General features: G+C 35.8%; 1 protein-coding gene across 4 annotated transcripts in view; it reads right to left on the minus strand.

The window, feature by feature from the left end:
• Positions 1–217: 217 nt before the first annotated feature.
• Positions 218–18,157, minus strand: part of ASCC3 (activating signal cointegrator 1 complex subunit 3) — a 283,273-nt gene continuing 265,333 nt past the window's right edge. For all 4 annotated transcript variants that reach the window (XM_050709555.1, XM_035561717.1, XM_035561719.2 and 1 more), the window contains exons 38-42: positions 8,969–9,120; positions 8,323–8,473; positions 2,388–2,594; positions 956–1,131; positions 218–857 (exon numbers count right to left, since the gene is read on the minus strand). In XM_050709555.1, the coding sequence (XP_050565512.1) occupies positions 710–857; positions 956–1,131; positions 2,388–2,594; positions 8,323–8,473; positions 8,969–9,120 (834 nt within the window). In that variant the 3' untranslated portion in view covers positions 218–709. The remainder of the gene's footprint in view (positions 858–955; positions 1,132–2,387; positions 2,595–8,322; positions 8,474–8,968; positions 9,121–18,157) is intronic.

Below are 18,157 nucleotides of genomic sequence, written 5' to 3' on the forward strand. Positions count from 1 at the left end.
TGTATGATCTATATAAATATCATCATTTCTATACCGGAAACATTTCTGACTGTTTAGCATGCCTTTATAACCAGACTTACTGCATACATAATTAGTATACATTTTTGAAAATTTTCTCTTAGATTATCACCTTTAAAATGTAGCATTGAGTAACAGGAGGATTTTGTTACTATATATCTCATATGTTTTACACTGAAAAAAAATTGAATGCAAAACATTTTTATGGACATTTTTATTAAACATGAAATATAACACATCCATCAATATTTTCAGCATTTCTTAGATCAACTTTTGTATTTTTCCCTATAAATTAAAAAAAAAAAGTTGACTATTTAAACTACATTAATACATAGGCTACAGAGCGCTTTTCAAAATGAAGACTATAGCCCTAAGTTTGCGCAAATTACAGTATCTTTTATTTTGATGTGTCAAAATTGAATTACACCAACTCTATCAGGAATAAAAGAGATCAATATGACTTCTGAAAGAAGAAAGATGCACCAAGAAAAAGACAAACCTTTACAAAGGATTAAGGCCACTGTGGCTAACTCTGTGTTACCAGAGTCAATACAGTAGTCACTTTCAATTTCCTAGTTGTCTTGAGGTTAGAAGTTGGTTCCACTAAGGCAAATGCATTTTTTGGATGTCCAGAATGACCAGATATGTTAGCAGAAAGACCAGTTCTTCTAAACTGACTTTTCAGACCACCTTAGCTTAAAGTCAGGTGACTCATAGCATCAGATACCTCTGTTGTGGCTTGTGCTGAGGTACCAGCTGGTATAATATTCAGGTAAATATCGTACTGTTGGTCCATGCCAAGGTAGCTGTCACTCATGAGATACAACGTGTAGATACACCTAAAATGTAAAACGCAGAATCATTAGTTTGGAAATTAGGTCTCAGCCACTTGGAAGAGAGAATCATTAAGAGAACTTCATTTCTAAATTTGTCATACTTTCCAGGAGTCTCTGGAGTATAAAAAGCAACAGAGACAGTATTTCGATTTCTGACGTATCCAGTTCTCTTCAGGGCGATTAGTTCTTTTTTATCAACTTCTCCCAATATCAAAAACCATCCTTCATCTTTAACTTTGGGGAATCGAGGAGCCACTGCTTTACTGTCTTGCTTTCCCTGTTAGGGAAAAGAAACAGTTTAGTAAAACTGGAAATCATTGTTCCAAAATACCATTCTTCCTTGAATGAAAAACCACAAAAACACACACATGATTTTTTACATAATACTATAATTTAGCCAGATGCAAATTAAAATATTTTTATTTCTTTCCAGATGAAGACTTATTTTCAAAATAAACAAACAGAGAAAAACAGTTCAAAGGGAAAAAAACACAACAGAATACAAGATATCATTCCATTTATTTTGTAAGCTATTTCAACTTGAATGGAAATACTGTTCCCTTTTTGTAATTTCATCTAATGTATCCCAAATGCTATTCTCAGCAGAAGGGTTAATTGTAAACCTTGTGTCTTTAAATAACACTAAACAATATTGTTTACGATTAACAGAAGGACAAAACAAACAAACAAACAAAAAGCACCTGAAATCGTTATTTCAGGTCGATATAGCAAAAAGAAAGATTATGTCAGTTATTCTTTAAGACAGTGACTTTACTGCTGAAAGCTGAAGATAAAATGATGTATACTCAATCAGCATTCATTCTGTGCTCTGTAGATGGAAAGGTTTTACTGAAGATTTATATGGAAGAAAAAAACACCACCAAAGCAATGAAGCTTCTGAAACAGTTTGATCCAGCTGTTTCATACAAAAGAGGGATCAAATTCGTGGAGATGTTTATAAAACAGTGATCACTGCATGAAATGCTTCTGCTCCCTCCTTCTTTCCAGTTGAAATTGAATGGCTTTTGGAGGAGCTCTGACCTTTTTTTCTTCCTACAGCTTTCCTTGAGGCTGAGGATGTGTTCCAAGTAGAAACATATTTATAGGTATGGGTTCTGGTATACAGTTTGGAGGTGCATGAGAATTTCATAGGGACACTTATAAACTGATTTGGGGAAGCAGGGTATGTAAGAATATGAGTGGTAAGAGTTTGGGTAGTGAATTGAACATATCTACTGTTATTGCTTTATAGTACCCAAGCAAATTAACTTTATGAATTCCTGTTTTGTACAAAAAATAATGACAGATTTTTTTCATTGACTTTAACTGGTTTAGGATTTTACCTTTAGAGTCTATTTACTGTCCTACTGCACCCTGAAAAACCATCTGCTTCACTACTAACACAGAAAAGGTGTTTAAAGTGTTTACAATTTACATAATTCTTAAACTATAAAAATATTGTTATGCTGTGTAAAGCATAAATGGATTATTGGAAACTTGTGCAGCTGGGAAGGAAATAATAAATTTATCTACCTGATACCCCATCTGGGTTCTCTGCAGATTTATCTGGAGCACATATTCTTGATCAGCATGCAATTTGATCCATCTTTTGTCATCTCGTGTGTCTGCTGTCAGCAGAGGAACAGGCACTTCGTTCTGAGACTGAACTGGGTCATCCCAACAGCCCTTAATGCTCAGGCTAACATTTAGAATTGGCAAACGGGACAAGAAATTCCAAGTCTGTAGAAAAAACAGATCCCTGTGGATTACAAGACAATCTATACGATTCAGATGACTTCATAATAATAATTCAATGTGTGGTTGATATTCTTATTCTATATTAATAATAATTTATTAGGTATTGGAATATCATATTTAATAGTACAACTCTTCAAATCACAAGCATAAAATACTTTTTCTTAACCTCTTACTCTAATTTCTTCTAAGCAAATCAAACAAATGTGAAACTCTCAAGCACATTATACATGCCTCACTAAGATTACTGATGTCTGAACACGGGAAAAAATCCTTACCACTCCCGATTAAAGTATTTTTTTTCCTATAAGCCACTTAAAAACTAGTATAATTAAGTTTTAAATTAAACTTCCTTAGCATAATCCATAAAGAACAAGTCACTGCAGTGCTAATTAGCAATAGGCAAACCTCAGAGAGTTCAGAGGATCAGTTCAGATAATTAACCAAAAGTTCAACTGCATATCCAAAGTTATCCTGACTTTTTTTTTAAGGTTTTCTTCCATCGATCTTCATGAACACTTCTTACAATCCTCCAGAGGAATCTTAAGTCTGTCATTTCTTGTGAACTGCAACAGGCCCTCAACTTTTATCTTTGCAGAGAACCGTTGCTAGAGGCATACAATTTATGTAGCTGAATGTGTGGCAATTCATGAAGCATCCTGAAAATGTAACCCTATGTATTTCTCGTTTGGGTCTCCATCAGACAAGCAAAAGCACATCTGAGAAGCTGTGACAAAAATGGAGGGAAGTAACACAGGCTTTCATTTAGCAAAAATCAGCATATTCACTTGATGAAATCTTTTAGGAAGAAGGAATAGCAAACTTTGCTGTGGAATGGTTGCTCGCTAGGGGTGAAAAAAATAGATGAGGTTGACACTGGAAGGAAAACGAATGAAAACAACCACCACCACCCTCTACCCTGTCCTCCTTCCCTTCCATCCCCAAAACAAAGGAGGAATCTGCACTTCACTGATGTTTTCAAAAAACGTATGAAAAGCAAGGTAGAGGGCAGGAAGGAGAACAAGGGAAGAATATTGATCTTGGTAAGGTGCCAGCAGATGGGATCTTCTGGGAATGAAGAGAGTAGGCTTAGTCACATGGGCAATACTGGCATGGAACAGAAATGTTTTGTTTGGAAAAAGGCTAAAGTATTCGTACCTACATATTTTATGTATCGTTTAGACTGTCTTGTGTTTTAACAGAATCAGTTTTCATTTGGATTGTGCTTGATGCATCTTTGATTACTTTTTCAGAGCTGGAAGGTCTAGAGCCCTAGTAAAAGTTAATTTTGCTTTTTGGAGACACCATTACCAAGACTCATCCTTACAACAATGGTGTATGTTAATACACAATTAGGGATACAGCAGCCAGGGTGAGTACACCTAAGGTTGCACTGCCATAGGAAAAGGTGCTCTGTGCCTCTCTCCCACAGCGAGCTCTCCTCCCCTCCATCCCCAGTGTGTTGGCACTGCCATACTGTGGTTGTGCAGCTAGATGGATCAGCTTCCTAATCATTTTGGTGACTGAACTTAGATCAGCTTAAGGCTGATTGTGGAAGCCTATCCCGTAATCCTGTGAGCCCTCTAAATAAGCATGAACCTGAAAGAAGTGCTCCTGCCTCCTCCCCTGCTGGCACACGCATTCACTAGCCACTTGGCCACAGGCCATTTTGACTGTCAGTGAGAGGGCTGATGTGATCCCTCCTCCCCTCGTCCCCAGATGCTCCTTCCCACCTCCTCACTTGTACCATCCACAGCATTTGTGCAGCTGTGCAGCGAGCCAGGTCAGGAGAGGTGAAAATGGCACGGGGAGGGCAGAACTGCCCATTTCGGCTGCAGTGCAGACTTAGGTTGGATTAAAATGGCTGCATTACCATAGCCTGGCTGAAATAAATGAGAAAACTGATTTAGGCTAAAACTAATCTCTTTCTCTCTTCCCTCTTGTGTGTGCTGCATGAACAGCTGTGTCCGTTCAATGGAGAAGGTGGGGAGGGCCAGCTGTGAGCGCTCGCGGAGCTGCAGTGTAAAACAGGACACCGACGAATTGCATTCATGTTTGAATGCTTTAGCTTAGAAAAGATGGGAACACTGTAACAGAAAACAGAATATAACAGCCAGAGCGTTAAGGGAAAAGATAGCTTTCTTTCCGTCCCAATTCTGAAAAGAAGGGGAAAAAAGGCAGCGCCTTGAAGGTGAAAAAACACCGAAGGCATTCTTAATGAATTAGTAGTTGCCAAGATTTTGCTACATTTAACACATAAGACCATAAAAAAAGTCACCCCCAGCAGATCACACCGGATGAGACAACTTGTGTAGTTGCTGGCCTTAACTGGCAAATATTAGTTGCCTTAACTGGCAAATATTCTGTTTAATGTAAATTTTTTTTTTTAGGATGAATCTTATTATAGGAACTTTGCAGACTTATTGTGTTAGATTCTTCATGCACAGAAGCAGTGCATTTGTTGCTGTTTTCAGAAGAGGCACTCTGATCTATACCAACCTGGTGACCACGCCTTTTGTTATACTTCGGATATCGTTTATCTAGTAAACTTTTATGCATGCTATCTTGCAGGACAAGGCCTGTTACGATTATGTAAGAACAAAGTTTAATTTCAGAAGTGGTTATTCAGTATTAACTCCTTTTGTGGCGTTACCTGTTGCTCTGTTGAAGACTCTGATTTGGTCCTGTTAATACCGTACAAGGCTACATATTTTATGTGTCAAAGGCTGTCATGTTCTCATGTAGCTTTTACAGTGCAAACAAAGCAAAGTAACTCTGAATAACATCTTAATCAGATAAGAAGGCAGTTGTAATACGTCATTCTCCAGGTCTTATGTTTTTGAAAACTGAAGAGAAAGTTAGTGCAGCTTGATCATTGATGCACCATTGACAACAGGCTGTCTTTTTATCATCCATGCAATTTCAATAAAATATAGTGATGCTTTTCTTATTGAGGGAAAAAGTAGCAGACAAAAATGAAAAATAAGATTACAGAAACACAGATACTTCCAGAGTAAAAGCAGGTATTACCAGAGCAGGGCTAATATTCTTTAAATGTTGGGATTTCTTGTTTGTCTTTCAATAATACAAATATCAGCTTAGTATTTTAAAAGGTGCCTAATTGCCTTAGAAACTGAAAAACATTGTTAAAAAGATACAGTTCAGAATGAATTACTGGAACAAACTTGAAGCTTAAAGCCAAAGATCAGAGTTACAGTCTAAATAGTTTTTGAATAGTTGTTGAATTTAAAGCCCAGATAACATTCAGTTATGTTTACGCTTGCAATATTTGGAAAATTAAGCTCAGGCTCCCACATTTAGGTATTGACAATTCTACTGTTGGTTTTTTTTTTTTTTTCCCTGTATAGGATGACATAAGCACATATTCACTCCTTTTAAATGTATCAATGCACCTAATGGGTGAATTTACATATACTATATATATATATATCTTTATCTTTATATAACTTTATCTTTTATATATATATCTTTATTTCAAACCCATAGATTCAAAATATAATCACATTAGAAATTCTTCATGAACGTTTAATAACATCATTAACAATTTTGCCAATAAACTATCTCCACAGGACTTAGCTTAATATTCCAAATCCATGAGCAGCTTCAAGAGCTGCTATTTAAAAATTAATTACCAATCTGCTTAAAAGATATTTTCTTCTTTTGAAATGTGAAATTTCTTTCCTTTTCCTGTCTTCCCCAAGTTTATAAAGCTTAAACTGTTTTTACCATTTTTGTGCTAGTAACAGGTTTAAGATACAGGTTCAATATACTATGAGTGAGAAGTAAAATGTTTATAAGTAAAAGAATGTTTTAGGCATTTTTGTGGTGTAGTTACCACTTTATTTGACATTGTTCAGGTCTGATTCCAGGATGCTAGGTTTAAAGTCTGTAATTTTATATTTTTTCATTATAGAAACTATATCATAACGTACTTTCCTTTATTGAAGGTATTTTCTCTTGATTGGCCCCTGTTTAAGTGCACATTAAAAGACTTTACTTATGAAGGTACTCAACAGGCAGTCTCAATATAAATTTTAGTTCTATGCAAGCTATTAGGACAGTTTTTTACTGGAAAAAAAGCCATAAAAATATAAAATGTTGGTATAAAGGTTTCACTTTTGCAATGACCTGAGTAACACAGTCATGGCTTTGCAATACCCAGTATGGCCATTCCCAACTCACAGAAACGAAATTTTCTCCTTATACAATGCTGAGGCATTATGTTTTTTTCCTCTTATATGCATCTATATTTACAAACATAGACATATAGAGGCATAGAGTCATTCACAGTGTGAATGCACACACCACATACACACAAGCTATTTTTGAGGAAACTGCTAAGACATTTCAATACCAGCCAAACATATTTATCTGAGGATTAATCTTCATCTATTGAATCAGACGAGAACACTGCCATGCATACAATTATTTAATTAGCAGCCAAATCCTCTGCCAGTCAGCAGCCGCTCCAGGCATACTGATGGGGCAGTAGATGCAAATCTCACAGTAGTACTGCTTTTTCTCATTACTACTGCAATTAGCACTTAAATTGATGCTTTAAACATACTAATTTCTGGAATAATTCAGGATTTGTATGTTACCTGGGATCGCCTCACTGCAGAGACGACACCAGATTGCTACGCAAATTGAAGCACTTTTGAGCCAAATAACCATCATCATATCAGACAGAGCCAATTTGCATTTGCTTTTAAAGATAACAGAATGGCAATTTATGCAAATAAATTAAGTAAGTTTACTTCTGAGTTCTCCCTGAACTAATTATAACAATGTTCTAATTTTTTATCACATCTAAAAGTTGGACTGAAATCAATGTGTATTATGTTAGAAATCTGTTGTTAAAGGAAGCCTTGTTTTGATGTCAATACATTTTCTTAATTCAGAATTTTGATGGTAATTTAGTTAGAAATGCAGATGTCTGTTATAGACATTTAAATACTTTTCTTCTTGTTTGCATACCAGTAAAAGGTTTAACTGAAGCTGAACAGTCAAACGCAGGACATATTGCTGTCCTTTTAAATATTCAAATAAAAATCATGTGAAATATAGGTTTTGAAGTTTTCCTCTTTCATACATTTATTTGAAATCAATAGGATTATGATGTGATGAATACTATGGGATATAGCTGTCCTTTACTGGAAACTGCTTGAAAAAACAACTGAAAATAAGACTTGAGTGCAGCCTCAATATTTTGAGATAGTATTTTTTCTCTTCGCTGTTAAATGTGAAAATTTCATCTTCTTTTTCTGTTTCAAATAGAAAATGAGTGCTGGATCTTTTACCAAGGGTATTCTCAGAATATAAGGTGTCTGGCAGACCGCTTCAGAAACCAGCTATGATGACATTTGCAATGCATGCATTCCTAGTGCATAGCCGGCTATGAAAAGGTGGATAACACTGAGCGGATTGTACAACCTAGACAAGCATCTTTAGAGCAAGGAGATGTGTTAATATCAGCCATAAACCAGACAATGTTACTGGTTAACAGAGAGTAAGAGAAAATAATATTGAGAAAACAAGGTTGAGAAGCACCTCTGTAAAGCCAGCAGTGCCTTTGAAATTAGAGCAATGAATGTGTTGCACTTTATACGAAACACCACATTTTTTCCCAACTTTTCCCAACTACTCTTCCGTTCCAATCATACTGATAGTGACCATGTATAGAAAGTATTACCTGTGAAATATGTGCCGTTTGCAATTCACTGTCCACAATGGAAGCAAAAACATTCTCTTTTCCTTCACAGGCAGCCATTAGTTCAGGAAGACACTCGATAGGTCCTTGGTAACCTCCATGCACACTCTTCCTTTTGTCTTGGCTCCACTTCCTGATGCAGACAGAAAAAACATGTCCAGGAAGGGAAAGCAAACATTTATTTTCAGTTGTTTTGGTGGTAAAACTTGACGCTAGTTTCAGTTATTAAATGCTGATCATTTATTTTTTGGCAGCACTAATTATTGCATCTATAGAGCTCAGCACTATCTATGATATTAAGATGGGCACAATGTATTTTTATAATGGATCAAAATAAAGAGGTAATTAATATACAGAGTTAGATTTGTTAGAACTTGGAACCCTTCCAGTGATCTCTTGTGCATTTGTCTGGTATCATGGCTCTCAAAATAATCTGTGTGGGTTAATTAATCAATGAATATTGAAAACAGAAACAAAACCTCCATTTGGGAAAGCGACACTGTGAAAGAATGAGTTTGCTTCTGTTACATTAATGAACATTCTTGGGCAGAACAATGACATTCAAACACTACCAGCAGCCAGGTGGAATGAAATTGCAAACCTGCAAATACATGGAATAGGTACATACCGAAAAAGGTAAAGGTGTTGTACTTCTATATTGGGCAAAGTAAGCAGGGAAGAGTCATGTATCCATCTACCCTGAACCACCATCTGCACCAAATTGGTTATATTCAAAGCAGTCACCAGCCAGCCATGATGTGCTGCAACATCCAGCATTGCCTAATCAAAGGAGACATATATAAAAAGAGAAAAAGCAAGTATAATTGTGTTCCTGGTTCATACAAGTAAGAACGTTCATTTAATGTTTAACATACATGAATTTCTAGGCCTTCCATGGAGGAATCTAATGCAACTTCTACTGATGGCAGTAGGCACCTTTTGAATTAACCTTGAAAAAAGATGGATTACATCCTGCATCATCTACTGCTGCCCTTAAAAAGGTGAATAATTTACACCATGTTTTGGGGGTGGGAGCAGAGGTGGATCTTTTCCTTAAAAATAACTTCTTTTTTACATGATACTACTGAGAATGAAAAGAATAAATCTCAAAGTTCACTGGAAAGGAAGATGTTACAATTCACTGCTGTACTAGTTCATGTTTTGGCATAAGAGATTTACCAGATTTGTGTAATTATTCAAAAAATCCTTGGTCAATTTAAGAACGACAACATATTTACATTTGTTCCAAAATTAATACCAACATCACTTACCAGTAGCAGTTATTATTACTCCCATTTCAAACCTAAGGACTTCAAAAAGTATCTCATGAATGGGACTAGATGGAAACCTAAAATTTAGTGGAATGGGCATTTTCAGGTTTTGTTCAACACTGACACCTAACTTTAAATCTTGAAGAAAGATTACAAAACAGCTAATAGTTTACCTGGGTTGAGTAAGACCAGTCAGCAACAACACAGATTTCACTCTGCACTGTATACAGCTGACTGTTTAAATAATGAGGGCTGTCACTTTGGCATCTCTATTCTGAATCTGAAAGGCTTTCCCCAAGAACATAAAAAACCCAACAACCAACCAAACAAAAAAACCCATCCAGATACACGTCATGCTTAAAAGTGTTAATGGTCATCCTGCCTTTCATGTCTTGTGAGTTCCTGTTCCATTTACATGTCTATGTTTTAGACAATACAAGTGAAAGCTATACTCTAAGTATCACTACCATAAAGAGCTACCACTGCAAAATTTGTTATAGAGCACGCATTGTGAGTAGTCCTATTGACATGAAAAAAAAATCCTTCTTTTTTTTTTTTTCCCCTGAGACTGGAGTTGAATTGTATTTGGTTAGTCTGAAGGAGAATTTAAGAATTTGTCCAAAGGAGAAAGAACCAAGCATGAGCTTTTGGCTTCAATGTAATTTTTTTAATAGTGGATGCAGTTATTTGTATATATACTTTTCAACTTGTCTACAGTACATTAAAGCAATTAATATGATTTATGGGACTATTTCAGCTGGTGAAGAAATTTAAGCTATATGTTTGTTCTCTCTCTAATTTTCTTGTTTAATGCCACTGTAATCACAATAAAGTCTGCGTTTTCATATTACAGCACTCCAACTCAGTACAAAGTCACATATTTAAAAGTGGTTTGCCATGTAGAAAATTTGACTAAAACACTGGAAAATGTTTTTTCAAGAAAGCAAGAAAACAGTCTGGCATATTGAACAGTTCCCATGATTCTTTAAATACTATCTTCTTGATATTAGGAGAACTGTAGTTTGATTTTAGGACTAGGCTTAAGATGTTTCCATGGGTTTTTCTTTTCAAGACAACTTATATCGGTTGATACTTTCATAAACAGCACATAGCCTGCATAATTTTAACGTATTTTCCAGCCACCAGTGTAATGATGGGATGCTGTCTATGTAAGTCTTTACATTTAATCAAATGTTTTACAGACAAACAAAAGGCAGCATTTACTTAAGACAAACTAAACAGTGAAATCTTCTTTAAACAAAGGAGGTGTTTACACACGCAGAGCTATTTCAATTAAATTACACTGATTCTGGAGAAATGCTGAGTTTAAAGACACAAGTTAGTTTCAGTCATAGTCAGTCAAACAGTTTATTTTAGCAGTTTACAATGCAATTTCAACAGGTTTTATTTCAGATCAGGGTGAAAAGATCACTGACACTTAGAAAAATATTTAAGGTGTTACCCTGAATTACACAAATGTTGTCTCATTTCTCATGAGTTGTGGATAAAGTGCCTTTCAGCTAATAATAAACTAGATTTAACATTTGTCTTTTTTTCTTTTTTTTTGAGGAACAGTCAAACAAACAAGTAGTTTGAGAAGTACCTCACAGCCCAATAGCAACTGTTTTCTGTCTTTTCACTTGGCTTGCCGAGGTGATTTCCAGGTATGATTATCTTAATCATTAGGAAATAAGATCATGTTTGAAATAACACTTGAAAGGAACAGCTTTATGGCCTACAGATGTATGCATTGGTTCACATCATTTTTAGTCAGATAAAGACAGAATTGTTCTCAGCATTTATTAGAGCGAATCTTGGCTTTTAAACTTAAGAGGATGGGTTGTTCTTTACCTGCTTCCACATCTCGAAAGATACTGGAGCCTACGCACACAGTACTGTCAGTGCCTCTCAGCCTGGTGCTCAGACAGTGTTTGCCTCCCTCCTATTTTACACTACTTGATTCTTTCTCTTTCCTTTCTGCTATTCTGGCATAACTCTTGAACCATCATGTTCCTCAATCATGAAACTGCTGTATGTCCGTTAATAATAATGGGTGCATAGTCATCCTGCCTTTTCCATGAACAGCAAGAAGAATATGGTAAGCTGTATTTTCAGTCAGCATAAAGCAGTGGTATTTTCATAAAACGCTTCTGAGGACAGATGTACAACATTGTTTTCATTCTTTTCTTTTCTTTTCTTTTCTTTTCTTTTCTTTTCTTTTCTTTTCTTTTCTTTTCTTTTCTTTTCTTTTCTTTTCTTTTCTTTTCTTCTAAATCTATTCCCCTACTCTCACCCTTTTAGCAGAGGCTTGAAAAGGGGAAAAGGAAGAGAGAAGACGTAAGAGAAAGATAAATCTAAAACAAGCTATACACTGAAATTAACTGGAGGATCCTTTCACATAGAAAATCTCCTAGAAATTGATAGAGGCCTGCAGATAGATATCCCGTAGGGAGTAAGGAAAGCCTGTGTGTGTGAGACTCTGTGTTCCACATTGTTATAATGAATCCACACGGCAAATCCTCTTTTCCTCCTTATTTTCTGCTTCTTCACCCATAGAATTTATTCACAGCATCTCTATCTGGATGTGAAATCCAAGACAGTGACATTGTGAAAAAGTCAGAACAATGGTAAAGTTGGCTTGTTTCATCTGCTGCCTTGGAAACCTTGCTTCATTTTCTCCTAAGTGTAAAACACACAGATGCTTGATACTCAAATTGTTATTGAAATTCCTATAAATACTCATAGTAACAAATTGAGCCATTTTCCTCCAAATTAGCACAACTATAAAAAGAAAAAAATGTAAAAGAAAAATTAATAATTACTTAATATTTGTCATCTGACGAACAATATTTATTCTCTCCAGTTGCTGCTTGTTTTTATTGTTGTTGTTTTTCTAGAAATTTGTTGCTTCTTAACTTTAACTCTTATTTTGCAAAGGTAAGTAATTTCTAAATATTTAGCAGCTGATAGGATTGGAACAGATTAAGAATATCATTCTAAACTGAAAATGGCACAAGTTGTTCATCTACCTATTTAGCCTCAGAATTTCTTGCCAACACAAGATAATTTCATCAGAGAGAAACATTTAAAAGAGGAGAGAGAAGAGGACAGTGAGTGCAAAAGTGAAACACGATAAAACTATAAAGATGCTTTTACTTACAGAAAACAAACAACTATATATTTTAGTAAACCAAAAATTAAAAAAAAAGCCTGATGTCCACTGCTTTTTAACCTAAAGTGGAAGTGAGGGGGGTAAATAGATGGAGTCAAGGGAAATATTGTTTGTTATAATGAAAAATGCTTACCATCATCTTATTTGGGCTTCTTCCTACACTCAGGAGAATAAAACCAGAGGCATACAGTGAGATGGGTTTTGATGAAAGAATCAGGTTTTAGCTATTAAGCCTTTCCAGTGTCACGCTCTGACAACCATGAAGTAATAACAGCAATTACTAAATGTGTCCTTTAGCATTTCAGCCATCATTACCAAAAATAATTTGACTTGTACAACAAGTCAACAAGGGAAGCAACTTGCTGTAAACTATGGCAGGGGTAGGGCAGAAACAATGCTTGATAAATGAATGACGTAGCTTATTAGGTATGGCAAAAAAATTCATTTTGATGATATTCAGAACTGAATGTCAAAATGTTTGGATCAAAATCTCTTGCTATTTCTTTCTTCATAGTGGAGGGGTGTTAGTACCGAACCCTCCGTATCTATTACCAATTTTCCATCAACTCCATCATTTCCATCATTTTTGGGAGCAATGTTCGGTTAAACTACTGAACTATTTAAAATGATCAAATTGTACCTTTCTGGTCTAGAATGAATCTGAATGTTTTTACTGATGCTTGGAATTTGAATGGTGTTATCTTGAGGGAAAGCAAAGATGGAGGCAGGATGTAGGAGGTGAATGTATGGCATGGAAATGATAGTAAAAAGTGCCTTTTCTCTGTTGTTTTTAAGTGCTCTGAGTATGTGTTCAAGATAACAGATACTAAATTGTACTCACTTAGGAGATTTGTCTAGCAACAGAAATATCCTGATTACAAATCTTTTATTTCAGAAGCTTTATGCAAACACTTTTTTTTTTCTTTACAAAAACACTGTTTTTGGTATTACTTTCACATCCTTCATTTGAAAGACAGACATTCTGGATCACTCTTGTATGACTGGGTGGGTGGCAGGGGACCAGAGACTGTACAACCAGTAGAGCTTCTGATCTACTCAAATGACTTAAATAGCTTTTTTCTTTAAGGTAAGTTATTGAAATGTTAAAATAAAACAATGTGCATCTTAACAGAGATCGTATACTCAGTGAACTATTCTTCTTTATTATTCTGTTTGAACTCACCTGTTTTATATAGCTCGGAATATATTAAGCATTCTACTTAAATATTGTAAATATAAATGTAAACACTGAATATATAAATATTGATATTTTTGGCTACATTATGTTAAGGAAAGTGGCAATGAAGCCAAATGAACAATGAGAACAGCTCTGGATAAAGAGGCTAGCTAAGTAGACTAAGGTAACTTGTGGCTGAGAATCACATCTGTGATTACTCAGCTAAAAGTAAACTGCCTACAGTGATGCCATTGGTGGTATTGCTTTGGTGGGTGGGAGCTGAAACTTCAGGAGTACCTAGGGTGAGTTACATGGCTCAAATTTTCCCACTCTTTAAAGATTCATTTTACTTTTTGTATCAGTGCATCATAGACTACAGTCCTTTCTTCGGTGCCTTCATTTGCGAAATTGAAGGTTTCTACACTACTCTGTACAGTGCTGCAGGCAAAACCACATTCACCTTAGACTTGAAACATTACATTACACACATTACATTAGACTTTATGTAAAATAAATCCAACACATCCTCACACAAACAAATACAAATCTTATTCTGCGCTACAAATCTTACTCTGCAGCGATGCTTTGAGGAAGCAAACAGATATATAAAAGAAATAAACTTTGTGAGACTAAAATACTTCAAATTTATTGCACAATTAAGTTAAAAAAGAGAGTTAAGGCTAGTTGGATTTTATGCTTAGTTTTGTACCCAAATTTTTTGTGTATAGTATTCTAATATCAAATAATGAAAATATCTCCACCCTTGCCTACCGTATATGCCAATATAAGTTCTGTTGTCTAGGACTAGGCTTCACGGGTTTAAATCCATAGACTTAAATCATTAAATTTAAATCAAGCATTAGAATTGTGCCTAATTTAAACTGTTCCAGATTACAGTTTATATGACAAATATTTCTACATTTTAATAAATAAAAGATGTTCCCATTTTACCCATTTTCCTGAAAACTGTTAATATGGAATAATATAAATCTGTTTTTTTGCACACGCTTCAAACCTAAGAAGCCTTCCAATATGTGGTATTATGTTATAATCCCCATGTGACTTGAGATCATACTAATACAAGTAACATTTTTCCAGATGTTAAAGCATGCCATGTATTATAAATTTCATGGTTTTATATAAATCATGGTTACGATGCTTCAGTTATATACCCTAGAAACAACAACTGAAGACTTTAAAAGTTTATTTGAAGAAGTCTTACAGAGTATCTTAAGGTCACTACCTTTTGTATGTTACATATTTGCAGAACAGGTCAGAGTTCTAGTCAAAAATTACCTTTTAGAAATGTATTAAATAGGAGGGGTTCTTTCAAATCAATATCAAAATCATTCAGCTGTACAATTTTAGCTTACAGAAAAAAAAAAAAAGTACACTCTATGAGAGAGGTAGTGAATAAGATGTAATTAATCCTAATTGGGCACTCTTTTTATACTGCCCTCTGCATTCTTCCTCCATTTTTTTTAAAGCATATTCAGCTACGTCTTCCTCTGCTACCCACTATGAGAGACTGATTCTTCGTTCTCCCATTGACATAAAGGTCTCACTGATGAATGTAAATTACGACCTTCCTAGCTGCTTTGTAAGATTACTATCCCTGTATTCATCCTTTGGCCTCCATAGTAACATTATTAGTACGATCAGAACAAGGAAAAGGACGAATCACTTACTGTCTACATTTAGTGGAGTGCAACCCTTCGTCTCTTACTGATTTTTTTTTAATAGTATTACGGAAATAAAAGCAGCTATGGAATGTGATACTAGCAATATAAACTTGGTAGGGCATAACCCAACATGTTCAGAACTTGTTGAATCCCAGTGTACAATTTATTCTCAAATTACTAATTAATAAATTGATATTCTATACTAGGCTAGTGAACTGTAAATACAATAAAATGTTTTTGAGAAAAATCTCTTGGCGAGAAATCCCAGTTTCCTGAACCTAAGCAATGTCTTAAAGATGGCATTTGTTCCACAGCTAACACAAATCTACCAAACCTATTAAAAACATACAGTATGTTTCTGTATAAATTTGCCCTCTTTAACATTTAAAATCAATTTCAAAATAGTAATGTAATATTTTGTCAATAATTAAAATTTTGTGAGTGCATTCACAAGAATCCTTTTCAACAGCAACAGTTATTCCCAGTAACTTTCTCCTGAACTTTTAGCCCCATAAGGTTAGCATTCAGGAAGCTCAGCTGCTGTCTAACAAACTTAATTAATCAAAAAGTCATTTCCGAGCTGTAACTATGAGTAAAAGTGCTTCAAGTGTGCTAGCAAGCCTACAAGTTAATCAAAATGCTAATGCAGTACAAATTAAAGTTGTGATTAACATTTCACAGTAGCTGCTTAAGTGAATTGATCACACAAATGGGTTAAGCATTACTCATTTCCTCCAGCCCCAACTGGGAAAAGGTTTGTCATGACGGGGGGGTTATGTATAAGCAGCACCAAATCATCATTAAACTGTCACCAAGATGCTTCCATACAGCAGTTTGCAAATTATCCACAGTGAGCAAAATCCCCAACACCACGGCCACAAAGGTAACAACCCCCCCCCACCCCCTTTCACCTCCCCAGACATACCTGTAGAATAAAAGCAGGCAGCAAGTGTTTCCACCTCAGCATTTCCTATGTCCAGGTACTATCACTACAATGCTATTTATTGCTGTTTATTACCTATAAATGAGCATTACTTACAGCATATACTCTTTAAGTTTTCTGATTATTCTATTATTTTCACTCTCCTTATGTGGAGAATAATAGCAATCAACCATACAGGCTGCTAATAAAATTGCAGATATGGTACTATCACATACTACAGACACACAAAGAAAATGTGTAGTGGCTTTAGAGACTCTGGCCTCTGCTTGTAGTGTCCTTCACTTGGTTCTGCACTGTGAAGTTGATTTGATTGTCTTCCCTTCCTTCAGTTAAGCTGCCAATTTATTTATAGTTACAAAAGCATCTATTAAACAAAGCAATTATGTCTTTGCCTGGGCACTTCTGGACAAATCTTGCATACGCAACAGCAAAATAGGCCATGCCTGTAACTCCCACCTTTCAGCAAGTAATTGGCATGCCTGTAATAACACAGCACAAGAGCTCAAAACATACCTTAAGATCTTTAAGAACTTCTCCATTTCCTCATAAGCAGGAAAACAAATGACCCAAGCTGTATGGCTCCCAAAGCCAGTAGTTCTTGTGGCTGTAATGAACTGAGGAGGTTCGGGGAGGATGGAAAGTCCAGAGCAGAGGGACATTCTCATTTGCATAGTCTGGGAACTGCAGCTCAGGCACCTGTGCTGTTTGCAGCTGTATGCAAGCTGTATGCATGCAATTATGGGCAGAAGGCAACTTCTGCCTGAGGAACAGTAGATAGAGCTCCCACCAGCAGCCATGAACAGCCTGCAGGTTACTAGCTTAAGCATTTCATCTGTAAACTAGCTCTTAAGACAGCTGAATTGCTCAGCATGTTTGTGCGATATTTGAAGCTTCTAAACATGTACAATGAAGATGATTCTCAGAATTGTAGCAAAAGCTGCAATTGAAATGATCAGAAACAAATTTAACTATTTTGGAATGGGAAAAAGGGGTGCTATGCATATCATTGTCCAGCCAATATGGAAATGCAGTGCTTAACCTGAAAAAGCTTTATATTTCATTTCAAAATTAGATTCTTCAGAGGGATAACATGGTTGGGAAAGGCAGGCCATCAGCAGCAGAGCCACGAGGGCCTCATTTCAGAGCCGTGCACATTTCCCATGCACACTACGCTTTATTGTGCGGTTCAGAGCCTGACTTCCTGCCCATCTTCTCTCAGTGCACAGGTACCCTACTGAGATGCATTTAACACATCCATGGGTAAACACTTCTTAAAGGTTAAGTCTGGGCTCCATGGCAGTTCTACTCCTGGCAATATTAAAATATTTTATCAACGATTATGCTAGAAGTGGAGGCTTGTGGCCAATCCCAATGCAAAGCCAGCAACTGTCACATTTATTTCATAGAAGAAACTGCCCTGAGTAAACTGAGACTGATGGTATTACTACCTCAATTATCCATTTCAATTAACGCAAATATAGGCGACAGCCTTAGAACACCAGAATAAGAACTGATCGCTGAATACACAGTCACAAAATACAAGGCTTCACAAAAGAAGTAAGAAAGAGATTA

The sequence above is a fragment of the Cygnus atratus genome, chromosome 3, assembly GCF_013377495.2.
Source record: "Cygnus atratus isolate AKBS03 ecotype Queensland, Australia chromosome 3, CAtr_DNAZoo_HiC_assembly, whole genome shotgun sequence".
In the NCBI taxonomy this organism is placed as follows: domain Eukaryota; kingdom Metazoa; phylum Chordata; class Aves; order Anseriformes; family Anatidae; genus Cygnus; species Cygnus atratus.